This window comes from Carassius carassius, chromosome 47 (genome assembly GCF_963082965.1).
Source record: "Carassius carassius chromosome 47, fCarCar2.1, whole genome shotgun sequence".
NCBI classification, from domain to species: domain Eukaryota; kingdom Metazoa; phylum Chordata; class Actinopteri; order Cypriniformes; family Cyprinidae; genus Carassius; species Carassius carassius.
The window spans coordinates 4,668,640-4,696,382 of NC_081801.1; the positions used below are offsets into that span (position 1 = coordinate 4,668,640).

Genomic DNA, 27,743 nt, shown 5'->3' on the forward strand with positions numbered 1-27,743 from the left:
ATTGATTGAGGGTAAGTACATTTTCAGCAAATGGTAATTTTGGTAGTAACTTTAAACTGTTGCTTCTGGCCAAAATATGACTCCATAATCCATAACAATGCTTCATCCAGTAAAAAAAAGTCAGTCCCTGTTGTCCTTTAACATCAAAATTTGAGCAGCAATTATGAACTGTTTTCGCCTGTAAAAAGTGCTTGATCTGTGCAGATTTCTCTCTTTATTCAGATGAGACAACATTTTCACTGGAGAAAGCAGTATTATGGGTAGAGGATTGAACATTTCAGCAACATTTCATTTTTGGGGTGAACTGTTTCTTTAAGAACATGCAGAAATGTGCTCAGATTATGCTTTTGTTTTCATGTTAACACTAATCAAACATGATTGAATCAAACTTTTTTTGCACACATTCATCACATCTGACATCATATTTTGACCCTTGTAAGCATGATTACATATTCTAGCCTTCTGTTAGACACTGAGAACTGAATATGACACCATTAAGGTGCTGCTTTATTACATTAAAAAAATGAAAAAACGAAACAAAACTCAGAACTTGGATATCAGAAGTCATTTAAAGAACTGTTTTAATTGCATGAACATTAGCTGAAGTTTCCCAGCCTAATCAGACATTTTCACCATAACAATCGTCATCACAGTTTCCCACAGTTCAAAGTAATACATATAATCTCCAGAAGACAGAGAGGGGTTCTGGGAGGTCTCCGTTCTCTGCAAACTACTTCAATATGGCTGCTGATGAATTTACAACAGGGTGGACACGTAAATACAGTAGCTTTTGTAATTCACTTGTTAGAATTCAATACTAAATGTAAAACGTTGCGTTGTGTATCTAATTTTTTCATTTTAGAATAGACGGACAACAATGTGGTGTGCCATTTTGAAATTTATACAAGTTATTTTTCAACCAAAGGGCCCTCGTATCTGTCGGGTCTCGCACAGGGTTAATTTTTGCGAATCCATCATCTCAATCGTCCGTTTTGAAACTTTGCATCATTTAAACCAGTTAGGAAATGAAGCTCAAAGCACTGACTTGATATATAAACCATGATACTATGAGTTGAAATTTCAGCCCAGGAGTGTGTATTTCTCCCATGGTGCTTTAAAAAAACTAACCGGGATTGGTTTCGGAATGGTTCCTGATCAATGTAGGTGTCAAAACTGAATGTTTGTACTTTTCACACTGTTATAATGCTGCTTCTGAAACCAGCGTCCATTATAAACCTGCGACCCAACGCAGAACAGTGATATACTGTACATGGGATGCCACTGCTTTGGCATTGTGGGTAAAAAGTACTGAGTGTTAATGCTGAACATGGCATCATGTTTTGCATTGTAGAGTTTGACATTGTCTCGTGAATGTGGGAGTGCAGTTTGTGAGCAGGAAACAAACGATTGGAAATAATGTAACTTAATGTGCTATTATGATGTCATCATTGGAACTCAAACTGATTGGCCGGGACGGTGGCGTTATAAGAAACGTTCAATGTTAGAGAACCGAATTGCAAAATATCCCCAAGTTTTGTTTTGTTTTGCTTTTTTAAGGTTTTGATTAAAACCATCTTGTATGTTCATAAATAAATGCATGTTCACTATATTCAGCAGCTCCCAGTAAACACATCTGTCATGTTATGTTTGAAATGAGTGTATTTAATGTTATATTTTAGTATGACGTACATACTTCCATCCAAACAAACTGCACAACAGCATACCGCTGATAAATCAAAGTGTCGTTGCAATCAAAGAAAACACTCAGAGCAATACAGAGCCTCCTTTCACTTTGATTTTCCTTCTTTCTTTCTATTTCCCTTCCTTTTCCTTTCCATTTTACTTCCTTCCTTGCTCTTCCTTTCTTTTTCATTCCTTTCTTCTTTCCACCCTGTTTCCAGTCATTTTTTGTTACCTTTTGTTCCTTCTTTCTAAGGTTCTTCAATGTTAGAAATCACAGGAATGCAATATCACGACTCTTAAAGTGTGGATGAATGATGGATTGTTTTTGTAATCATGATTTCACATCATGTGCTAGTTAATGTGACGAGTCTCATGGTGATGTTTAACTCAATCAAGTCTTTATGGTTTCACTCGGACGGTATTTTAAAGCCTCTCTCTCTGTGCTGTCAGTGAGCCATTCTGTTGAGGGTTTCAGATGGAGACTGTGCTTCTTTACGCAGTGCTGTTTGATATCTAATGTCATTTTCACACCTCCCGCTCCAGGCTGTTGTTCAAATCAAATTATTCTACAAATGCAAGAGAAGATGAGATGGTTGGGGAAAAAAATGAAAATAAAAATGAAAGATTTAAACAGCACTATGGATTTCTGTTAGCACCCAACATTTTAAAGGTACTGTGTATGTAATATAAATATCTGTATGTGACTGAAAATAAACTCCTTTGACCTTGAAATTAAATGTCATCTTTTCTTGAATTTGCATGTTACAATTGAACTTCAACAAGTATGAATATTTATATAGATTCTCAATTTACATCAGATTGTAAGCATTTTGCATGCACAAATATTGAAATAACAGCAAGATGCTGCTTAACCCTTTCATGCATGAATTATGATAACCTCAGCCAGGATTTTTTTCCTATGTGTTTTTATTGCTTTTAGGGCATGAAAAACAAGAATTGATTTTTTATTTTATTTTTTTACAAAAATTTCAAAGAGATCTTCAGATGTCCACTTGAGTGGAAAGCATGCGGTTATGGTTTAAACTGAATATATACTATATTAAATATAAGACAATAATCAAACAGATAAAGTATGTGAATTTAGCAAACTAATCAATACAATTATATGAAATCATGTGAAAACTATAAAATATATACAAAAAATATAAATGCAAAATATTGCAAAGGCTTCATACAACTTCATACAAGTTGCACTTTGCGTATCTTTGATATTAGAACATGAGGACATGATTCCATCAGAATTTTCTGCAGCCTGTCAAGGTACAACTGTGGAAACCACTCAGATGCTCCCTCCAGTGCACCAGAGTATGGATATTTACCCTTATTAGCTGATATTTCTTATTATGTTCAAGATGGACATGCACATTTCTATCATAGCCCTCCTCTGAGAAAACCTAGCGATACGTTTTTTCAATCTCATCTGAAATGATCAGTGTTGGGGGTAATGCATTACAAGTAACATGCATAATGCATTCAGATTACTTTTTTGATGTTACAAGTAAAGTAATGTGTAACAACTTACATGCATTACATAATCAGATTACTTTTTGATCTAACAAGTAATTATCTACAAGTAATGTGCATTACCTAATCAGATTACTTTTTGATCTAACAAGTAATTAACTACAAGTAATGTGCATTACCTAATCAGATTACTTTTTGATCTAACAAGTAATTAACTACAAGTAATGTGCATTACCTAATCAGATTACTTTTTGATCTAACAAGTAATTAACTACAAGTAATATGCATTACCTAATCAGATTACTTTTTGATGTTATGAGTAAAGAAACGCATTACAATAAAGCACATAACACAATCAGATTACTTTTGATGTTATGAGTTAGAAAACGCATTACAATTACGTGCATTACGTAATCAGATTACTTTTTGATGTTATGTGTTAAAAAACGCATTACAATAACGTGCATTACGTAATCAGATTACTTTTTGATGTCATGAGTAAAAAAACGCATTACTATAACTTGCATTACGAAATCAGATTACTTTTTGATCTAACAAGTAATGCATTACAATTTTCATACATTATGTAATCAAATGACTTTTTTCGATGTCAATGAAAATTACATTCTAATAATACAAATACATTTATTTACAGTAAAAAAGTCACTGCAGATTAAGTTTTGAAGTTTCAAAAACAATATTCACATTATAATTATGAATTGTAGCTGAAATATAGCAATTGATGCATGATGTCCACTACAGTGGACATGTGTTTAATCAGAGTTTTCTCTCAATCTAAAATCAAAACTTGAAAAATTTTACTGTGATATGACTCATTAGATAATGCTTGATGCTGCAATATATTATTTATTTTTTTATTTTATTTATTTTTTATTTATTTTTATTTAACCCATATTTTACCAGGAATAATCCCTTGAGATAAAAATCTCTTCTACCAGGGAGTCCTGGCCAAAATGGCAGCATACAAAATTTTACACATAAAATATTACAAGACAAGCATTAAAGAAAAACAAAACAAAAACAAAAAATCCTGTCACAAAAATGACATTTTAACCTACAAGAGTCTCCTAGGATAGAAGGAATGGGTGGATACTCCGGAGCAACTTGGCTTGTCTGAGTGACCCTTGGCTATCTTGGTTTGGAGAGGGAAAAAATCGAAACACAACAGCTTGCCACTTGGTTGCAATTTATAGGATGATGCACCAGGGTCCAATGAAGAGGCTGATGTGCAAATTGGCCATAAAAACCCGTGCAAATTCAAGAAAATGCTTTTTTAATATCTGTCCATTGTAGTGACCACTATGCATGAAGAGGTTAAATTAGTATTTCAGTTTACAGTAGCATATTCATGCCACATGACCTCATATTCCCTGGTATTTAATGTCAACTAATAAATTACCTTAAAATATGCTAAATTATTAAATGATTAATAATTAGTATAGATTTATAATATGAAAATGGGGAATTAATGGCCCTTTTAATCACAGCTGATCACCTACTGTATAGTCTTTCTTAGAAATCCTCAAGCTTGCAGTTCCTACACCAGCTGATCTGAACAATGATAAATTTTTTATTGTTTTCTTAGAAAAACCTTAAGTTGTTCAGTTAAGCATGATTCTGCTTGAACACCTGTGTGAGCTTGAGTTGAATCCGCTATAATTACTTTGACACTCGGCTGATTTTAAAAGTAACCGCAAAAATTGGTTTTGAGAACAACAACAGGCATATCTTTGCAGAAGCACCTTAGTTTGATGTTTTCAGCCATTATAGTGGTTATGTAACGGAGTAGCTATTAGGGCCACTGTACAGTTCTTATTTCATTCAACTCTCTCACACACACTCTCCATGGCTCTGTTACCTACAGTGGACTTCTGTCTCATTCGGTTTAGTTCTATAAAACAGAGCTAAACCCAAATCGCCAACAAAAGACGTTCCCTGCATGAGAAGCCCACTTTTATCTGTGCTGCTCTCCAGCTTCCAGAGGTTTGTATTCTTCAGCGCAAGCTTGGCGTGAAAATATTCCTGGATCCTGCTTGTTTCTGTCATCGGTAGCTCAGAATGGAATTTGCAGGCTGCGTTTACTTTGTCCGGCTGCTTTAAGCCTATTATCCAGTGAAGAAAGGTGCGGAGTCCCAGAGTGCATCTGGGCAGCACTAGAGGTCTGTAGTAAAGTTAAAGTATTAGTTAATAAGAACACACAAAAAAATAATAATTCTCATTTAATCAGCCTCATACCTGATGCAAGCTCTGCTGCTATCATTAACTAAGAACAATAATAATAGTTGTGGTTAAAAAAAAAAGTTTAAATAAAATAAAGTTACTATGATTTCAGATGGATCATGTGAGACTGAAGACTGGACTTTAAACTTGATGCTAAAAATTCACCTTTGCAATCACAAGAATCAGTTACATTTAATATAAAACAGTTATTTGAAACTGAAAAAAAAATGTCATAAATATTAGATAAATTATTAATGTTAATTTTGTAGCTGTAGATATCAGACAACCCACAGATTTCATGTGTGGTCGAGTCCAGCGACTGATACAATGACACAAGACAATTGAAGACAAGTTTAAATGAGGTCACATAATTTAATTTCATTGCATTTCAATAAATGCATCGAGCTACAGTAGAAGCATGAACAGCTGCGACAAGGCAAATGACCCCACATGGTCCGGGAGATGAACAAACCCCATCTCAGACTTCATTTTAACAGACTTTCTCCCGTCTAGCACCGCTGAAAGCAAATGATCTGTGACATGCACAAACGGCAAAGACAGGCTGAGCACTTGCCCTGTTTTCACAAGTATTTACAGCTCTCCTTGTCTACTTGGTTTTGGTCATGTGGAGAACACTGTGGCACTTCAAAAAATCTGATTCTTCATCAATATTTGTTTTACTTTTTTTCCTAACTAAAAACACCTTATATATATAACATATATATAACATCAAGAGAGTTTGTGTGTGTGTATATATATATACACCCCATTGGCCAATTTTTTTTTAATTGTTTTAAGCAAAACCCACCCCAAACTGTTAGATTTATGTTTAAAAATATATTCTTTTTAAATACTGATGAAGAAAATGTTTTATTTGCAGTGATAAATTATGCAAAAAAGCAACAGGCAAGACTGATATTGAAAAATTTGCCACATCTCATATCGTACCCCACTGAAAAACAACATAGCAACTCGTATGCTTTAAGTGCAAGGAAAAGCCTTGATATAAAATGTATACGTAACACATTGAGAATTCTCTGTTTAAATATCAGTACATACATTAAACACTAATTTGCATTTATACAGACATTTGTTTATCATCTTGGAATTTTTAACATTGTTTATGTACACAAGAGGATACATGACAGCTCAAGGACACATTTGGTTGGATCACAAGAAGAAATACGAGTGACATTCGTGCCTCTGTCTTCCTTCAGGAGTTTTCCATCATCTAAAACTCAATGTTCATTCATGTAATTCATTCATTCAAAACTCTTGACAACCACAATTGTCAAGAGTTCCTCTTGCTGTTCACTCTCAGGTCATTACTCAGAGTCACCTTCTTTTCATTTTGACAAACATCTCACCTTAACATCCAAACTGCATCATCCCATCATCCCTTTTCATGATCCAACTGGTTCAATCCAAAAACTGGTCCACCTTCAGTTCTGAAAATTTTGGCTCAGTGGGCTTCACTCAACGTGTCGAACTTTTGCACCGAATGTGCAAAGATGCTGTGAAGGTTGATTAAGTCACGTTCTGTCTGAACTCAAGCCCATGCAATGTAACACGACTGGTTGTTGAGAAATGTTAATGGCTCACTGGATCCAGATGGTGTTGGCTCTGTCGGGCCGTCGCGGTTCTGCGGTCAGGTCTCCGAAGGTGGAAAAGAACTGCTCCATCTCTTTCTGCAACATCTCGTTTCTCTTTTCAGCGTCATCCTTGGCTCGCTCTGCGTTTCTCAGCTTGATCTCCACCATGGTGTATTTCTTCTTCTCCTGGTCAATCTCTTCGTGTAGATTCGCCATCACCGTCTCCAACTCTAGATTCCGAAGTTCCAGACTAGAGGGAAGATGGGAAAAGGTGGATGAATACACCTTTTAATACTGTGATAGTTTAACAAGACGGTGTGATTTAGGTAAAAGTTAATTCTATCGTCGGGCACCAATAAATAAATAAAAACTTGTACAATCTTGTACAAACTTGTTGTACAATCATTGTGAGGAACAGATAAATTCATTTAATCACTGAAAATCTTCTGGTCTGTTTTTTTTTTTTTTTTAAATAAGTAAAAATATTTTTATTTTGTTAAAAGTATTTTTTTTCTTCAGTTTAATAAAAAATATATTTTTAAATATATAATTTTTATTTTATTTTATTAAAAATAAGTATTTTCACCCAATTATATTAAAAAATAAGTATTTTCCCCCATTTTATTAAAAATAAGTACAAAATATTTTGTTCATTTTATTAAAAATAACTAAATAAATAAATAATAAAAAAATTATTTTGTAATTACATTTACATAATTACACTTTTATTATTATTATTATTATTATTTTAATTTTTATTTATTTTTATTTTAGGTGACTCTATTCCATTGATTTTTATTTTATTTTTTATTCCTCTTTATATAGCTAGGTTAATTATTTTATTTCTGATGAAGAAAATTGAAGAAAAAATTGGTGAAGAATGAAATTTGTTTTTGCAGTGATACATTATCCAAAAAAGCAACAGGGAAGAAAGAACAATGGTCAAATATTTTCCACATCTTATGTTCACGCCATACTGAGCGTGTGTGTGTGTCTGAGTTTATGTAATTTTTTTTGTTTGTTTTAGTTTCTTTTATTTATTTTGTTGGTTTTTCCCTCATTTTATTTAAATTTTCTCCTATCGTTTCCTTATAAATTACATAAATGCAAACTGATTTGTTGTAAGAAGGAATGCGGGTAGCAAACATTCAGAGATTTTCCATGAGATTTTCATTTGTTTTATTTTCTACTCATGTTTAATGTCACTAAAACTCTGAAAGGTAAATTTTTGGTTGAACATGACTCTTACCTCTTAATTCTTGCCTCGTATTCACTCTTCTGCTTGAGCATTTCCTGTTTGAGACTGGCCACCAGGCTATGCAGTGCACTGTGGTTGGTCGGTCCATTTGTAATGGCAAAGGTTTCGCTGTTATCGCTGCTGCTGGTTCCTCTGCTTCCCCGGCCTCCATTGTTACTGGTCCGCTGCTCCCTATCATCAACCGCCGGTCCGCTGTCCGCCTGTACTGGCCCATCCAACAAAGGATCCTCAAAGTTGTTGCCAAAGAAGTCCTGCTCTGGGCACGTGGTTGTGGAGGAGCGGCAAGAAGTCGAGTTTCCGGGAAGGGAGATCTCGCAAGACGAGGTGGACCATGTGGCGCTATCCAAGCTCTGTTTGTCCTCACAGCTGCTGCTCAAACAGGGCTGTGTCATCTGCTGTTGATGGATGTGGACGTTGTCGTACGTGGACAGGCGGTTCTGCTGGTGCTCTGCGTCTCGACTTTTAGCCTCGCGCATCGTGGCATGACCGTTGGGAACCCATAGTCCATTCCGTCCATTTAGAGTCCCATTTGTCACGTCTGTGCTGGATACGCCCATTCGAACGATGCTATTCTGGACGCCCATTTTGGTGCCCGAGCCTTTTATCGCACCCGTCCGACGGGCATGAAGGGTTCCCATGTTTGCTAGAGCCTGACTTTTCTCCTGATTGGTGTCACCTAAGGATGACGATGACGAGCTGAATGATCCGTTGGTGACAATCCCGCTCCCTTTGCAAAACGCTGGGTTCTTTTTCACTGCTAGTGGCGGACTGCGGGCCACCTCAAAACGCTGTCCTGTAAAACCATTACGTGGGCTGCCCGAACGGGGAGAGCCGTTGTCCAGAGGAACCCGGCTGGGTGATTCTGGTGCGTCCCAAGTGCACTGTCGCACACCACTGGTGTTATTGTTCTCTTTGTTTTGTAGCTGACCATTCGTAGGTCGTTTCTGAGTCTCATTGTTGTTATTATTAACCAGTTCCAGGGTGCTACTGTGGTCCTCATCGGGTGGGAAAAGAACATCATGCTGACCGATCAGAGCAGCCATCAGCTGCTGAACCAGTGCTGTGCCTGCACATGACAAACAGATCACTCAAACACTGAAAAAAAATCATGATTCAGAGATTTCAGAGAGATATGGACCTACCTTCCATTATAGTCACTGGGTCCTCAACCTTTGGCCTCAGAATATTTGGCCCAAAGACTGTAGCCAGATTCTGTACACTCATTTTATTCACACCTGAGTAGGACTGAACTTCATCCAAAAACCTGGACAAGAAAGAAGGGTCGTAACATTACAGCTTCAGAGATTTCAGAAACTGTATGTACAAAGTTGAATGTGTAGAGAAAAAAATGTAATTAGATAATCCATAATAGGAACTGAAAATCAAGTGGTGGGCCTATTTATTTATTTACAAATGATACTTGATCGATGCACATAACAAAATTGATAACAAATGAATGAGAAGCTTGAGACCTGTGCAAAAAAAAACTTAAACGTAAAATTAATTTCATGCAATTAAAATAACACAAAAGTAATTTAACATAAGATCACAAGCAAGTTTTTTTTCAAACACAGTTACTTATTTAATTCCTGAATGCATCAGCGTTTTGGAATGAAGCGACTGAGTGAACAGACTCAATGACTCACTCAAAGACAGTCACTTTTTTCCTGATTCCCAAATGAATCAATGTTTTTGAATGAAATTACTCAATGGATTGATTCAGGGACTCACAGACAGCCACTTATTTTGTTCCTGAATGCATCAATGTTTTTGAATGAATCAACTGTGTGACTCACTTTATCCTGCAGAGTCACTAAAAAAAAATCCCACCACAAGTGCACAGAACTATGACATTTTGTGATAAGCCACAACTGAATGGAATAGAATACAAAATCACCTACTTGCATATGTATTTAAGCAGATTGTAGTTTACTGTAGGTAGACCTTCTACTTGCTTTCTTAATTCCTTCATTCCCTGCACAAAAACAGATGAAAAAAAAGAAATAAAAATGAAAAACAAATCTTGGATAAAAAGAAATGCAAATCAGTGTTGGGGGTAACGGATTACAAGTAACGCAATAAAAAGTAACGTAATTCGTTTTTAGGGAGTAACGCAATATTGTAATGCATTACTTTTAAAAGTAACTTTCCCCAACACTGATGCAAATGTATGCATTAGTTTAAACTGATTATAGTAATTCAATTTTAAATGATCTGGACTAATATACATGATTAAAACACGCATTGATTCAAAAGACATTTTAACTTGTCCCATTGCTTTTAAAAGTCTGTTGAACTCTTCCTAATTGACTTTAAATATTCATAATGCAATTAATTTCATTATTACTACAGTACCCTATCTGTCTAGGCATGGTTCAGTGAGTTTAACAATTGATGATGGTCTAGATTAAATGATGCGCTCCATTCCAGATCTGTTTTTATCATGGTCGATATGTCTTTTCCATGCAGGCTCTCTCTGATGAAAATGACTTTACTGCACCACATTGAAAGCTATTTCTCAAAAACAAATGGATCTAGTAAAGCCTTCTGCTTCATTTGACATGGTACCACGATTCTTTACGTGTACCGCACTCGAGGGACTTTCAAAGGCATGAATTTCAATTAAAATCTCAGGGCAGTAAATTTAATTCAGTGTTGCAAGACACAGATTCTATCCTGAAACAATTCAAAAGGCACTGGCTGGACACACCAGTTATTCAAGCGAGGTAAAAGTTTAACTTGAAAGTCAGAATAAGGCTGTTTCCGTTCCTCAGGGTCAGCGAAAGTGAGGCACTGAAGTATGCGAGATGAAAGACGACTGCAGGAGAATAATGAGATGAGTCATATGCCATTCTCTCGGCCTTCTGGTGGGAACCAAACTCAAACAAAAGGTAAGAAATAGCAAGAGCCAAAAAGTTCAACAATATTTTGAGTCTACAGTGAGGTTCATATATATAACATTCTTTTTATTAATAAAATTTCATTTTATTCAGTCTGTTAACTTTATGAATAGTGTAGCTTAGTTAAAGATCTGGGCTGTTAACCCACGTCTTGTAAAATACTAAATGAAAAACAACAACAGAACCAGAGCTACAGTCCCTTAGTTCAGGCCTAATTTGCCTTATTTTATTTTAATATCCCTCTTTAAACAGTCAACTTTATGTAAACTTGTTGAGAAACTTAGTTCATCTTTCAATTGATCAAAAGTGACAATAATTATAATGTTACAAAAAAATTCTGTTTCAAATAAATGCTGTAACTTTAAACATTCTATTAATCAAGTTTAATCAAGTATCCTAAATAAAAGTATTACAAAAATACCCTTTTTGCACAAAAATATTAAGCAGCTCAATATTTGTTTATTCTTTAGCTGCAAATCAGAATATTAGAATGATTTCTGAAGGATGATGTCACACTGGATTAATGATGCTGAAAATTCAGCTTTGCATTACAGGAATAAATTACATTTCAAAATATAATAAAATACAAAATATATATTTTTTAGATTCTAATAATATTTCACAATTTTACTGTTTTTACTGCATTTTTGATTAAATAAAGGCATGCTTGATGAGCATAAGAAGCACCACCATTAAAAAAACATTACCCACCCCAAACAAACACTGTAGTATATACATATGATAACTTCCATTATTAATGACAGAAAACTACTGCACCCTTGAATAAAAAGACATGCTACCACCAAAAAGTATATAGAACAGGACTGTTTGCTTGCAATGTGCTGGTCAACAAGAATCAACTCACTGCATCCTGGTCTTTGCTGAGGAGTTTGGTGCAGGCCAGAAACTCTTCGTATTTACAGAACGGGATGACTGGCTCAGGCAGCTCTCTTAAATACAGCTTCAACAATGATGCCACGGTGTGAACGTCTGTGTTACTGCAGAGAAAGAGGGAAAGAATAGGCATATCAATATAAAAGATCATAAATGACTCATGGAATGAAAATCTAGAAGCATAAAGTGACTAAAAACAGTGTAGGATACTTTAAATTACAGATTGTTGGCATCCCTGTGTCGGTATCCCAGTGAATGTAATGATGAGTAACAAGAAGCTGGTACTACTGTACAACCCGAATTCCGGAAAAGTTGGGACGTTTTTTAAATTTTAATAAAATGAAAACTAAAGGAATTTCAAATCACATGAGCCAATATTTTATTCACAATAGAACATAGATAACGTAGCAAATGTTTAAACTGAGAAATTTTACACTTTTATCCACTTAATTAGCTCATTTAAAATTTAATGCCTGCTACAGGTCTCAAAAAAGTTGGCACGGGGGCAACAAATGGCTAAAAAAGCAAGCAGTTTTGAAAAGATTCAGCTGGGAGAACATCTAGTGATTAATTAAGTTAATTGATATCAGGTCTGTAACATGATTAGCTATAAAAGCTTTGTCTTAGAGAAGCAGAGTCTCTCAGAAGTAAAGATGGGCAGAGGCTCTCCAATCTGTGAAAGACTGCGTAAAAAAAATTGTGGAAAACTTTAAAAATAATGTTCTTCAACGTCAAATTGCAAAGGCTTTGCAAATCTCATCATCTACAGTGCATAACATCATCAAAAGATTCAGAGAAACTGGAGAAATCTCTGTGCGTAAGGGACAAGGCCGGAGACCTTTATTGGATGCCCGTGGTCTTCGGGCTCTCAGACGACACTGCATCACTCATCGGCATGATTGTGTCAATGACATTACTAAATGGGCCCAGGAATACTTTCAGATACCACTGTCGGTAAACACAATCCGCCGTGCCATCAGCAGATGCCAACTAAAGCTCTATCATGCAAAAAGGAAGCCATATGTGAACATGGTCCAGAAGCGCCGTCGTGTCCTGTGGGCCAAGGCTCATTTAAAATGGACTATTTCAAAGTGGAATAGTGTTTTATGGTCAGACGAGTCCAAATTTGACATTCTTGTTGGAAATCACGGACGCCGTGTCCTCCGGGCTAAAGAGGAGGGAGACCTTCCAGCATGTTATCAGCGTTCAGTTCAAAAGCCAGCATCTCTGATGGTATGGGGGTGCATAAGTGCATACGGTATGGGCAGCTTGCATGTTTTGGAAGGCTCTGTGAATGCTGAAAGGTATATAAAGGTTTTAGAGCAACATATGCTTCCCTCCAAACAACGTCTATTTCAGGGAAGGCCTTGTTTATTTCAGCAGGACAATGCAAAACCACATACTGCAGCTATAACAACAGCATGGCTTCGTCGTAGAAGAGTCCGGGTGCTAACCTGGCCTGCCTGCAGTCCAGATCTTTCACCTATAGAGAACATTTGGTGCATCATTAAACGAAAAATACGTCAAAGACGACCACGAACTCTTCAGCAGCTGGAAATCTATATAAGGCAAGAATGGGACCAAATTCCAACAGCAAAACTCCAGCAACTCATAGCCTCAATGCCCAGACGTCTTCAAACTGTTTTGAAAAGAAAAGGAGATGCTACACCATGGTAAACATGCCCCGTCCCAACTATTTTGAGACCTGTAGCAGAAATCAAAATTGAAATGAGCTCATTTTGTGCATAAAATTGTAAACTTTCTCAGTTTAAACATTTGCTATGTTATCTATGTTCTATTGTGAATAAAATATTGGCTCATGTGATTTGAAAGTCTTTTAGTTTTCATTTTATTAAAATTTAAAAAACGTCCCAACTTTTCCGGAATTCGGGTTGTAAATCAAAGAAAGCACTAGCACATCACTGATCAGTCTGGTAAATGCCTTATAGAGGACCTGGGCTTGTGACAATCCCATAACAAGCTGGATTTATTGACACTTCCCGGGTGGGCTGGATAGGAATAGCAGGCATGTGTATAAAGTAACCATCAAATGCATATGCTGTGTATTGACCCTTTATAATTATAACCTTGAATCAGACACCAGTAAGTTCTAAATATGAACAGTGTTAAATATGCAGTGTGCTTTCCCTGTCATTTCTCTTCCCAACAACATGATTGTGGAGCCCTGACAGCCAGCTTAAATCTGTAAATAAACTGGGAAGCATCTGCTGGTGTTATCTGCTGCATTTGGTATTATGTTATATTAGGTATTATTATAGTGCAGAGAAAGCTTTTTCAGAGAGAGAAAGTGTCCAACGTCTACATTTGTAATGTGAGGGGACATTAGCATAAAATGGAAAATATGCTTTCCCTTTCAGGCGAATAATGGATAAACATCTCCTAAATGGTAAATGGGTCATTTGAAAAACTCCATAGAGAGAAGCATGTATTTGGAAAAACTTCTGATAAAGGGAGAAAAAGACAAAATAAAAAAGGAAGGATTTGTCTGGTTAATATATAAATGTGAATTTCCCCATATATATATATATTTCTGTGAATATTCCAAGTTTAAATTCTGCTTCATTATAATGTCAGACATCTGAGAAGAAAGCAAATCTATTTTTATCAAAAGATGGCACACTTATGGGTTTTAATATGAAGTGAAAGTATGTCGAACAAGCTTCATAGGCTCTAAACAAAGCTGTTTTGCTTTGATTTGTCACTGGAGCCAGAGTAAACTCTGGATTTAATGAGGACACATTTTGGGCATTATATGGCACTTCTATGCCAGATGAATTTACATGTATGCATTTAGTAGAAGAGTTTATCTAAAGTGACTTACACTGTATTCAAGTTACACACTACCATTTTCAGAATTATTTGATGAATATAAAATTTAAAAGAACAGCATTTATTTGAAATAGAAATCTTGTGTAAATCTTTACTGCCACATTTGATCAATTTATGCATCCTTGACCCTAAACTTCTGAATTGTAGTGTATCAGTTCCTACATTCCCTTCCAATCAATGACCTTAGTGTTGCTAGCGTCACATTTTACTGTTTGAGCTACAGGAATCTCCAGCATGTGTGGCATTTTGGTTAACAGCTTCATCAGAAAGACCCCAATGGTTCAAATGAGACCAGCAACAAACCAGCACATGGAAATTCATGCAGATCTAAGATGTTTCTTTCAGCAGTAGAATGAAAGATTGCAGCATTATGTGCATTTTAGCTCCCAGCTCATCTATTTACAACCAAATCCTCATTGAAATCCTCCATGACTATTGTATTTATTTTACTCAATGTGAATGTTCCTGAGACAAAGAAACTGGAACAGAGACACTGGAGAGATGATAAGGAAGGCAAGAGAAATTATACAGAAAATCTGGATCTGAATAACATTATTTAGAAGATTTGAAGTTGTGCCTGTTTGTATTCTTGCAGAATCCTTTCATATTTATAACAGAGACTGTAAGTGCAAGTACCAATCAAAAGACGGCTTCTCTCCACAGTCGAAAGCATCCTGAAGCTCTTTGACGAGGTTGGCTTGTCCAGGCAAACGGAAGAGCCCTTCTTCTCGTAAACCCCTGTGGCGGATGAAGTCCACACACTGCTCCACCAGCATGGGCGCCATCTTGTTGCCATAACGACGTTCATATCGAACCGTCTCTTCCAACTTCTGACCAAAGATTCCTGAAATACAAACCCATAATTCATAAGGATCAGATAAGCTAAGATTTAGGAACATTCTGATTATTTTACACAATAACTTTGTAATACCCCTGCTGATAAATTGAAATCATTTGATTTATTTTAATTTCATTTCATTTTACTTAACTAGTTATCTTATTAATGCATTAAATTGAAAGACCTAAATTACATGTGTATATTTTTGGTGGTTATTATCATATTTTATATTTTATTGAAAATTTAAGTAAGCAAATCTTTTAGAGCCTTAAAAATAGTTTTAACTTAAGTGGAAAGACATGTTGAAAAACAATTGATTCCTCTATTCTTGTATGTAGACAAAGGTGAGGAGAGACCTGTTAAAGAAGCCTGATTTAAGCTATTCTTTCAAGTCACGCTCTCTGAGAAGAAAATCGCACACTTCCTCTCCTGCCCTGTTCTTTTGTCTGCATCAGTCGGGCTGAAAACAAGCGTGATTCACATGTGGCATGCATATGAGCAGGGATTAGGCCAGACTTCCTGGAAGCTTTGGATCGGTGGTGCTTTCCGGGTCTCTGGACACAGACATGTGGTACGAGATGGTACAAACTCAACTAAGCCTAGAAGACAGGAAGGGTTTTGCCACCCTTTCCTGCCTAAGCTGATGGAGAGGAAAAAGAGGTTGGAGAGATAAGAGAAACAATATTTCACATTTTCTTTGAATATTCCCATTCAAAAGAAAGTCTGACTCACCATGTTTGAAGCTAATGTAACTTCTAACTTTACGGAAGAACTTTCTGTGCATGAAACTGTAGTAAAATAATGGATGCAAGAAGGTGCATCCAAACTGTCTGCCTCTGAGCATCTTCAACAATAAATCCAAAGTGGCTTACAATCACACTACTGCTGGAAAATCATCCAAATGTTCTTGGCTAGTGATTTTAGAGTTTCCTTCAATCAAAGTCATGGGAAAAAGCTTTGGGAACTTTGAGAAGATCCATAGCTGGATCTCAACTGGACCTCGAAATAATGAAAGCTAAATGTCTTGACTCATGTACAGCAGATAGTTTTGCTTCCCTGTCAAGGGAACTTCGAACTGCGTCCTCTAGGGGTCGCTTTGGGGAACACCTCGTCGTGACCCATGTCTGAAGCATACTTTGAAAAACGCCAACGTGTTGGCTGGCGACAGCCTCTGACGTCACTACCGGCACAACTTTAAATACGCGCCCGTAGGACCCGTCACTTATCTTCTTCATCTTCATTGACTGTTTTGTTTGAAGCGTGCATCTGAGAAACGACCAAAATGGTAAGAGCGATCTATCATTGTTATCATGGCATCCACTAGCAAGGCGTTTAAACAGTGTGTGCATCCATGTCAGCGTTATTTGACACCTGATGACACACACAGTCTTTGCCTTTGCGTCTCTTGTTTGGCCGAAGAGCACGCGCGCGATGTCCTTGAGGGGGCAATCTGCGTGCACTGCGAGCGTTTTTCTGGGAAAAAGTTCCGCTCTCGTTTGTCTCTCTTTTCGAGGAAAGAGGGACAGCCATCTGGTTCCCGCGGCTCAGGACCTGCCGTTGCCGAGGCACAGAGGAGAATGAGCTCATGGGGATCACAGGTGGATCTCACTGAGGAGTGTAGAGGGGGACTTTTCCTTTCACACTCTTTGGCAGCAAACGAGAGTGAACTTCAGGAGGAAGATGCGTTGTCATTAACCCATTCTGATACTGAAGTTAGTGCTCTGCTGGGTTCTACCCAGAAAGAGCAGGAGATATCTGAGAGTGGCGAAGAAGCTGAGGCTGAGCCTTCTCAATCCTCCTGCCCTGCGTATGGGGAGCTGTTAGAGGTTGTGGATTGCGCCACGGCAAAATTAAACTTGCCATGGAAGCGTGCCTGAAAAGTGACGCCGGGAGGTCGCCTCGATGAGCGTTATTTGTCTGACCATAGCCCTCCAGCCCAGGTGAGCCTTCCATTCTTGCCTGACTTACATGCAGAAGTCGAAAAGGAAAAGAAGAGGCCGTTTTCCTCTCGCATCCATCGGTTTCAACATACGAGTTATGCTAATATCGAGGGCATGCACGAAAACGGCTATGAGAGGATGCCCCCTGTAGAAGAGACGCTGGCTAGCTATCTCTGTGGGGGAAACATCCTCTCTTAAATCTCCCTCTTTGCCATCTAAGCCCCTCCAGGATACATCCCGCTTAAATGGTAAAGCATATGCAGCAGCAGGTCAGGCTGTGGCTTTGCTGCACACGATGGCAGTGCTTCAGGCTTACCAGGCTGACCTGCTGAAGGACCTGGATACAAGCGAGGGCCTTTCAGCTGACCAGGTAGCTGAGCTGCGCCGCACCACAGACCTCTCTCTCCGTGCTACCAAGCAGGCCGCCTCCGCCATGGGTAGGTCTATGGTGGCCATGGTGGTAATGGAGAGACATCTGTGGGTGAACCTGGCAGACATCGGGAGGGAAGAAAGGGGGTTTCTTCTCGATGCTCCGGTCTCGCCTTCTGAGCTTTTCGGTACCTCCGTCAAGATGGTGGTCGAAAAGTTCAGGGAGGCAAGGGCGCGCTCAGCTGCCTTTAAATCCTTCATTCCACGAAGGTCCAGGTCTGAGCCTGAACAACAAATGGGTCCTGGCCCATCTCAATCTGAGGATCAAAGACGGGCACAGAAGGCTAGTGTTGCGGCTCGCGCTCCTCCCCCGCCTAAGGGCAGGGGCAAGAGGAATCGTGGGTCACGAAGAGGTAAGCAGGACCTGAGGGATGTGATTCAGACGAGGCAGCGTTCTCGTGCGGATCGGAGCGATACCTAAGTAGTTACTCACTTCCTTTGGATGTTTTTAACTTCTGCTTTTATCCTCCCCTGCCTAATTCCCCTGTAACCACCAGCTCTCCAACTGATTGAGGTTAGGTGGAAAATTTCTCACATAACAGTCTCCTATGCTGGACCTATGATGTTTTTGGTTGGTCCTTTATTCATAGTAACCACCTTACTGATGGTCCGGACCAAAAGGGGGCGCCCTGTAAGCGGGACTCCGGTACAGGAGGGTGGGTGAGTATGTAACCCTTACTTTATCTGCTTATGGGTGTTATATTGCTGGTGGTTATATGTCTACTAACAAACTCTGTGAATTTCCTTGCAGCACTGCAGGGAATTTCATGGATGTCCGGCCAGGTCACCCTAAGGGGCCATCTGGCTGCTTGGCGCATCCGGCAGGATGTCCGGCCAGGTCACCCTGAGGGGCCTCCTGGCCGCTTAGCGATGTCCAATGGGAAGGTGGAGGTGGTAGTTACGTAAGTCTTTCTGTATGTACTTCCTCAGGTGATGCTCCCCTCGCTTGAGGTTTGGAAAATTAGATCTGGCCTCTCCCGTGCGATCCAGCGCCTCTGCAATGCTTAGGAACCTTTCAGTACACAAGCTAAGCCTGTGTACTTTCTCAAAACCACATGGTGGTCAGTGTGCACGTGAACACTTTGTGCACTGTCTGAAATCCACGTAAGTGGTAAGTGTGCACGCAAGACTCTGCGCACTTTCTGAAATCCACGTAAGTGGTAAGTGTGCACGCAAGACTCTGAAATCCTGTACGGTAGGGGTTACGCGCTCCGCTTCGTTCCCTTTCTTAAGATGATTAGCCCTGGGTTCATTGGGCTTCATTCAGCCAGTGTGTATTTGTTATACACCTCAAGCATTGCTTCTCTCAACATGAGGGGCTGTTTGGGCAATTCTCGTGGTAGTTTAGCATCGCTCCCCTTTTCCAAAAGAAAAAGGGTCGCCTATGAGCGTTAGGGCTGTCAAAATTGACGTTCGAATATTCCCTCTAAAAAATACACGAATATTCGAACTATTCGAACATCTGGTTGCGCATGTTGTCAATGACGCGCATTACGTCAATAACAGGCAAAAATAATACAAAGAGAATAACTACTTGTATAGATAGTCTATTTAAGTTTAAACATATATGACAACGTATTACCTACACAAAAACAAGGAAATCAACTAATGGCCAAGACTGCAGACCTCACACTCTCTCACCCTCACGTTCTCTGCGCATAATGGTTTAAATGAACAAACAAATTTTTGTGCAAGCAATTTAAGGTCGCGACTGTTGTCCCAAATATAGCAGGTGCCCTTTCTTGCGTCGGTTAAAGCCCCGTTCATCTTGGGTGCCACTCCACCCAGGTATCCTCTGATACCTATCTAAAACAGGGCGTTGCTACTAGAGAACTGTTGAGACAGCTCTTTCGGCAGGTTTTTGCGAAAGCTAGCGGTAGCCCCTGTGTGACAGGCAAGACTTGGTAAAGAACATGCTAGGTTCTTAGCCGTATCCCTTTAAAGGAATCTTTCGTGATTCCAAGCCTTCAGCTCTACCCCGGGCCGAGTCCCTACAGGTAAGTTGGGTATGTAGCTTAGGCCTTTGGCCGTAAGGGATAATGTCATAGACAGCCGTCTAACCATCCCAGGGGCGACTTGCAGTGAAATGGTAGAGTTGGTACTAAGTGTTTGCCATGATTCTGGCCTGCACTCCCCTCAGCATGGCGGCATGGGTATACTGTTCCCCAAAGCGACCCCTAGAGGACGCAGTTCGAAGTTCCCTTGACAGGGAACTTCTCAGGTTACGAATGGAACCATGGTTCCCTGAGAGGGAACGAGACACTGCTTCCTCTAGCTCCCTGCCATGCTTCGGATGCAAGTTTCACGAAGAAGATAAGTGACGGGTCCTACGGGTGCGTATTTATAGTCGCGCCGGTAGTGACGTCAGAGGCTGTCGCCAGCCAACACGTTGGCGTTTTTCAAAGTATGCTTCAGACATGGTTCACGACGAGGTGTTCCCCAAAGCGACCCCTAGAGAATGCAGTGTCTCGTTCCCACTCAGGGAACCATGGTAACATGGTAACGTTTCTCAAGCCTGGATCTGTGTAACCCTGTATAATTTAAAGTTATTATAAAATAAGGAATAAATGAAAGAGTGTTAAAATAATAAACTAACCAGAAATAATACTAATAATAAAAGTGCAAGAAATTATAAAATCAAAGTGAAACGTATGCTAGTGTGATGATTCGACATTTTAATGACTGTCCAATTAAGTGAGGTTTATGTTGAAGTCCCGCCCCACCACGTGATGCGCAAATCAACGTTCATTTCAGCGTTTATTTGCACATCTTCTCAGTTAACAACGGCTCTGTGTAGTAACAGCTGCTCTATGTGAAATCACGCACCTGAGGGAATTTACCGTTATAATTATTTATATAATTATTCATTAAATAACAATTTAAAAGTTATAATTGTGAACTTGTTATACGAGTGCAGTCTAACTAAACTTATTTATTGGGTGCACCCAGATTAGTCCATGCATAATTCATATATTGTAATTTGATTGATTTTTTTTTGTCATTACGAGGTGTCATTCAATTGAAACTGAATACTGTGAAATTTATTCTCTACAAACAATTTATTTTCAATACGGATTTATTTCCCCACAAAGTTGAGCTGTTTAATTTATGCCTTCCGAGCCGAACCTATTGACCTATTGATATTAATATATTGTCAGTGCCTGTCAATCGACACAGATGTTACATAAGCACAGTGTTTTAGAATCCTCAGAGCTTTAATATCACATTTGGACTGAATTGTTTCTCTGACTTTGCCTTTAAATTAACAACAGACACACACACTCTTCATGCCATCTTCAAGTTGTCCAGGGCTTTTCTGCTGACCTCACGTATTCACACCCAGTGCTCTTTGTGCTGCTGCACAGTTCTTATCCTACAAAATTATCAAATATGAGGAGCTGGCAGACCGGCTCTACCTACAAACTATCTTCTCCTCTAATTACAGTCTTGCACCTTTTAGGTCTTCCCATCTCATCTCAAAGAGGTTGAGGTTGTCTCTTCATTTTTTTGATGGTCTTTTATCAAATCTTTTTGTCCTCTGTTACAGTCTTGCACCTTTTGAACTTTTCTCATGTAGTCTCTTTGGTCTTCTCTCCTCTGATCCTCTCTCTTCATCTCATAATGTCTCCTTTCTGTCCACAGATTCATCAGATTGCCCTGAAGCCATTCCCTGTATATCAGAGGTGGAAAGTAACGAATTACATTTACTCGCGTTACTGTAATTGAGTAGCTTTTTTGTGTACTAATACTTTTTAAAGTAATTTTTTAAATCTGTAATTTTACTTTTACTTAAGTATATTTTGTTTAAAGTATTGTACTTCGCTACATTTTAAAACACATTAATTACTGAGTAAAAAAAAAAAAAAAAAATCGCTCCCTGGAAACTACGTCAGTAAATAATGGGCAGGAGGGCAAACTGGCGCTAAAATCACAAGAAAGATGCAGACGGACAAAACAGGCGTTAGTGGTGCAGACACCGCTGAAAACGAAACCCCGTCATATTCTGAAGTTTAACTCGAAGGAAATGAAGTGAACCCCTGGCCATATGTATGCTCTATTATGCAGTGTAAACTGTACTTGCCTAGGAAGACCAAACTAGCAGCTTATAAAATCTCGACAAGACATCAACCCTTCGCAAGAATGTAGAGGTAAGCTAAATAATTGCATCGTTGCATTGGTGGTTAAAATGAAGCTTTGACATTTTAGCAAGAGGTTTTGCACAAATTAGCCAAAAAGACAGTGGTGAGGAGTGTGCTATATATATCGTCTGCGATAATATCATATTTTTTGTTTTAATGATGTGCGCGTGCATTTATAGTGCGTTCTTTCACTGTGTGATTCAGTCTCCTAAAATGCATTTAGCATGATCACAAAATTGAAGATATAGGGGCAGAAAATTCACATATTTATATATATTTATATATATATATATATATATATATATATTTATATTTATATAATTTCATACATTAAATCAAAATCACACAAAGAATGCCGTCTTTTCCTCCAAAAATCATCATGAATATATACATACATACATATATATATATAACAGTTCAGTAAACAAGTTAATTAAGAGACTTGCGTTCAGACACCATATTGCCTTTTTTATCTCTATTTTACAACAGAAAATAATTCCAAACACAGCCACCAAAGCACAGTTTTGCGTCTCTGAGCAACGTGACAGTGTTTCGTTCCTGAATGAATCAACCGTTTAAATGATTCGGTTCAATCGCAATGACTCACTTATTAACAGTGACTTGCTGACACATACTGGCCATTTTAATTTCACATTTAAAGTATCTTTTGATTTTTTTAAAATAATTAATTTCTTATCATTTCAAATGAGTATTCAACATTTTATGTCTTGTATATCAAAACATTATTCATGCATTTGTAACTGCAGGTTAAATGCATTCTTGTCCTGCACTAAACAGTGTAATACATCTAAATGCCACTTCCAATGAATCTTCTGCATTTCCTCTGCATTAAAAGATGAGTTTGTTGATACTGATTTGCCTGGTAACAGTCCAAATGTTTTATTATTCTAAATAACTGATTCCTTTAATTAAAAACAACTAGTTTGAGATTAATAGACCTATCCCAGGGCTGTCAAACTCAGTTCCTGGAGGGCCATAGCCCTGCAGAGTTTAGTTCTAACCCTGCTCCAGCACACATATCATGTAGTTTTCAAATAAACCTAAATGATTAGATTAGCTGGATCAGGTGTGTTTAATTAGGGTTAAATCTAAACTGTGCAGGACTGTGGCCCTCCAGGAACTGAGTTTGACACCCTTGGCCTGTCCCATTTTTGACTCCCTCCCACTGTTAAAATGTAACTAAGTAATTTTTACTCTGAGTAAATTTTAAATGAGCTACTTTTTACTTTTACTTGAGTAGATTTTTAGACTGGTACTTTTACTTGTACTTAAGTAAAATTTTTAAATAAATTTTAAGTAAAAAGTAGAATATTTTTGTACTCTTTCCACCTCTGCTGTATATTCATTGTCCTCTACTTCTGTACTTCTGGAAGCAGAGTTTTTCCCCTCATTTAAGGAGGTTTGGATTCGAAGGGGAGGAGACGAACTGAACCATCCATGCAAAGCTCAGACCTGACCTGTACTTCACAGCAGAGACTATGACAGGGCCAAAACAACCCCTCCCCTCCGTCCCCCGAGGTTAGTGCTAAGAAGCTGCTAAGCTCTTAGCTGTGTAATCATCTGTTGTGGCTGTTCCCAGCCTTCTGCCCTCATTCCTGTTCACACCGCCGAGTTTTTGTGGACATTTGAACGACGTTGCTGGGGACAAAAGGCTAACTCTCAGTCTAGAAGGTCTTTCAGTTCATTGATAAAAGATTATGCAGAGAGACTGTTTTAATCTTCTTTAAAAAATAATAAAAACATTTTTAATGAATATTCTTTGTCTAAACCTTCAGGCCAAAATTAACATCTCAAACAATGAAAGAGTACAGTAAATGTGCATTTAAATGAGCTCTAGATGTTTTTAATTTAACAAAGATTAGACGTGTCAACAGTAGCAAATTATGACTTCATTAAAAGGCCCGTATCAGATTCTCACAGTCAGATGCCATAGGGACCAAAACTGTAAAACACATACTGCATATAAGATTGAAGTCACGTCTTTAACTTGAGAAGCTCTAATCCTGATTGCCTTGGTTTATGCAATTTGTGACACTTTTTCCACAAAAGAGGTTTTCATCTTCTGCTTTCCTTATAATCAGTACTTTATACTATAATATATGTATTAGGGCTGGGTAAATTTTTTTTTTTTTTCGGTTAATCGTTTTTTAAAATGTGGAAAACGATCAAGATTACAAAATCAATGCGTATTAAAAGCTTCGGCTATGTGAAACTTATTTTAGGGTTTTACACTAAATATACACTAAACTAGTTTATTATGGTATTAAGTAAGTTTTGAAATGTTGAGTTATAAAATTTTATTTTTTTATTTTCCCTTAATGTTTTATTATAAGTAATTGTGTATGTGTATGTACTTAGTCATTTTTAAGTAATTTTATTATGTGCTTTTGCCATATTTATTAGTTTTTGTTGTTTATATATTTAGATTTAATTTATTTTTATTTCAGTTTTAGTAATTTTAGTGCTTCCATTTAAAATTATTTTATTGAAGTTGCCAAGGAAACATTTCAAATTTTCATTTAAGATTGTTAAACATTTTCATCTAATATTTGTAATTTATTTTATTTCAGCTTAATTTCAATTACTAAAAAAAGGTTTTCTTCATACATAAAATAAAATAGCATTTATTATTAAATATCCAATCATAATTATTATTTTTTTAATATGTTTTTTTATTTATACTGGACAAGGTGATATTTAGCATTATTTTAAAATAAAGCTTGCATTATTGGTCCCACAGGTCACAAGTAGGTTGATAGAGTTCCTTGTTTAGACAAAGTGAACTTTTTAACGAACATGTGATCACTCTTGGATCACATTGGGAGTATCAGCTTCAAATAGTCAATACTCCTTTAACTACAAAGAAGACACTTATATGTCACTGCTGCAAGCCGATAAATTCATTGACAGAAGTGTGATCACACTGCAAAATAACAAGTCAAAATCTAATTACATCTTAAAGTGAATATAAACAACGCCTGCGACCTAATGAATTATTAACCTTGCGCAGCTGCACACACATGCTCAAATCAGGTCTAAGACGGAGCTGCCGAAGGTCAAGGAGAAGAGTCTGGAAGACACATGCACTGCACCTGGGTGGTCGTTAGGGCTGTCGCGGTTAAGAAATTACCCCTGCGGCTATTATGGGTGGCTCAATAGCGCGATATGCGGTATTACCGCCGTTTTTTTTTTATATACATACCTAATTTATCCTGATTTTGCTGCAACGACGGAAACGTACAACGGAGGTTGTCCGTGACTTCAGCAGGTATGCCTGTTACTTTCACGGCTGTATTTTACAGATTTCGCAAAGGCTTCAGCTACTCCTAACTGTCGGCCGGTCTCAGCTGTTCTTTTTGATGTTGCTCCGCGATCTGATGCGTGAGGGGGCAGCTGCGCTGGATGAAAGGGGACACTCTAAAACGCTTAACATGGCTTAATGTACTAAGACAGTGATATTAACAGACCAAACTCACTAAAAATCACACTAATTAAGTATACTATCTATAAAAAAAATCAGATGAACCCTGAATATGAATGCAACTCGTTTAATAACACGTTAAGCCTTTTCCTCCCATAGAAAACCGTTATAAGAAAGCGCTTAATGTGGCTCAATGACAATGATTTTTAAAAACCAAACTCACTAAACATTATACTAATAAAGTAGTATACGATGTACAAAAAAAAAAAAAAAAAACAGATGATCCCTGATTATGAATGCAAGTCGTTTAATAACACGTTAAGCATTATGATGGTTTTCTATGAGAGGAAAAGGCTTAACGTGTTATTAAACGCGTTGAATTCATATTCAGGGATCATCTGATTTTTTGTAGATAATATACTTTATTAATATGATGTTTAGTGAGTTTGGTATGTTAATATCACTGTATTGGTAGCCTACATTAAACCACGTTAAGCGTTTTAGAATGTCCCGATGACCTCAAATTAGATGTAGGCTATTGCCGCGTCAAAGGAACCTTTTTTGCAGCACATTTTGCATATCGGCTCATATATATTCGCTGGCTCGTCCTTTTCATTGGGTTGAAAGCCAAAATGTTCCCAAACTGGCGACGTGACATTAGGTTTTGGGACGAGATCGAGCGGAGCCCATCGTTTCAGCCGGCCTATTCAAAACAAACGAAGCACCATAAAGCTACAACGGACTCGCGAGAAAATTACAGTCGAAACCATATTGTATCATTAATGTATATAACATTGAATGCACAGTGACAAATTGAAAAAAAAAAACAATAAGGCCACAGCCTCAAAAAAAAAAAAAAAAAAAAAAAAAAACTCGACACTGTGGTTGCCGCGGTGTCTGCGGTTGCTATCTTTCCTCTGCGGTTTGCTTGTCAGCGCGGTATTACAATATTGCGGTTATCGCGACAGCCCTAGTGGTCGTGAAACACACAGAACCCCTACAGTGGGATATCATACACTGTTTGATTCAGTGACCTTTGCCCTATGGGGTAAATCAGCTGACTTTGGTAGAGAATGTCACTTTCACAACTACAAATGTAAACAAAAGATACATCCCTGAGAAATCTTAATTCTTTTGGCTGAACATATGTAAACAAGGAGATATGAATGGCTATGTGCACAGAAATACCACACATGGTTGAAACAAAGTGTCCATTTGTCAAAATTCAATTATAAAATTAACATTTAAAGGTTAAGACGGCGTAAGACCGAGATTACAAACCAAGCAAAACAAAAATGCTGACCCGGGATATTACAAACGACTATGTAAAGTAATGAAACATTGGTTTAATGAAATTGTGTGTTTACAAGAACAAAATACTTAAAGAAAAGCCAAACCCAGCAGGTAAAGTTGCCTCTCCATGTTTAATGCTGTCAGTCTGTATCACATGGCTTGGTGCCCTCAAAAATGCTGATACAAAACAAACTTAAAAAAAGACCCTAAACTGACCCTAGAGAGTAGACTGAAAAAAATAAGCATGCCTCCAAACACACTCACGCATTGACAACAAGTATGTACACTAACCTAAAGGATTATTAGGAACACCATACTAATACTGTGTTTAACCCCCTTTCGCCTTCAGAACTGCCTTAATTCTACATGGCATTGATTCAACAAGGTGCTGAAAGCAATCTTTAGAAATGTTGGCCCATATTGATAGGATATCATCTTGCAGTTGATGGAGATTAGTGGGATACACATCCAGGGCATGAAGCTCCCATTCCAACACATCCCAAAGATTCTCTATTGGGTTGAGTTCTGGTGACTGTGGGGGCTATTTTAGCACAGTGAACATGTTCAAGAGACCAATTTGAAATGATTCGAGCTTTGTGACATGGTGCATTATCCTGCTGGAAGTAGCCATCAGAGTATGGGTACATGGTGGTCATAAAGGGATGGACATGCTCAGAAACAATGCTCAGGTAGGCCGTGTAGGGCTGTGACGGTGGCTGATTTTTACCACCGCGGTAGTCATGGACCAACAACCGCCGG

At 37.9% G+C, this 27,743-nt stretch overlaps 1 protein-coding gene across 4 annotated transcripts in view; it reads right to left on the reverse strand.

Annotated features, from left to right (window-relative positions):
• Positions 1-6,206: 6,206 nt before the first annotated feature.
• Positions 6,207-27,743, reverse strand: part of LOC132130045 (rho GTPase-activating protein 24-like) — an 89,630-nt gene continuing 68,093 nt past the window's right edge. For all 4 annotated transcript variants that reach the window (XM_059541645.1, XM_059541646.1, XM_059541647.1 and 1 more), the window contains 6 exons: positions 15,540-15,747; positions 12,025-12,157; positions 10,161-10,234; positions 9,402-9,523; positions 8,251-9,325; positions 6,207-7,251 (listed from right to left, as the gene is read on the reverse strand). In XM_059541645.1, coding sequence (XP_059397628.1) covers positions 7,008-7,251; positions 8,251-9,325; positions 9,402-9,523; positions 10,161-10,234; positions 12,025-12,157; positions 15,540-15,747 — 1,856 coding nt within the window. In that variant the 3' untranslated portion in view covers positions 6,207-7,007. The remainder of the gene's footprint in view (positions 7,252-8,250; positions 9,326-9,401; positions 9,524-10,160; positions 10,235-12,024; positions 12,158-15,539; positions 15,748-27,743) is intronic.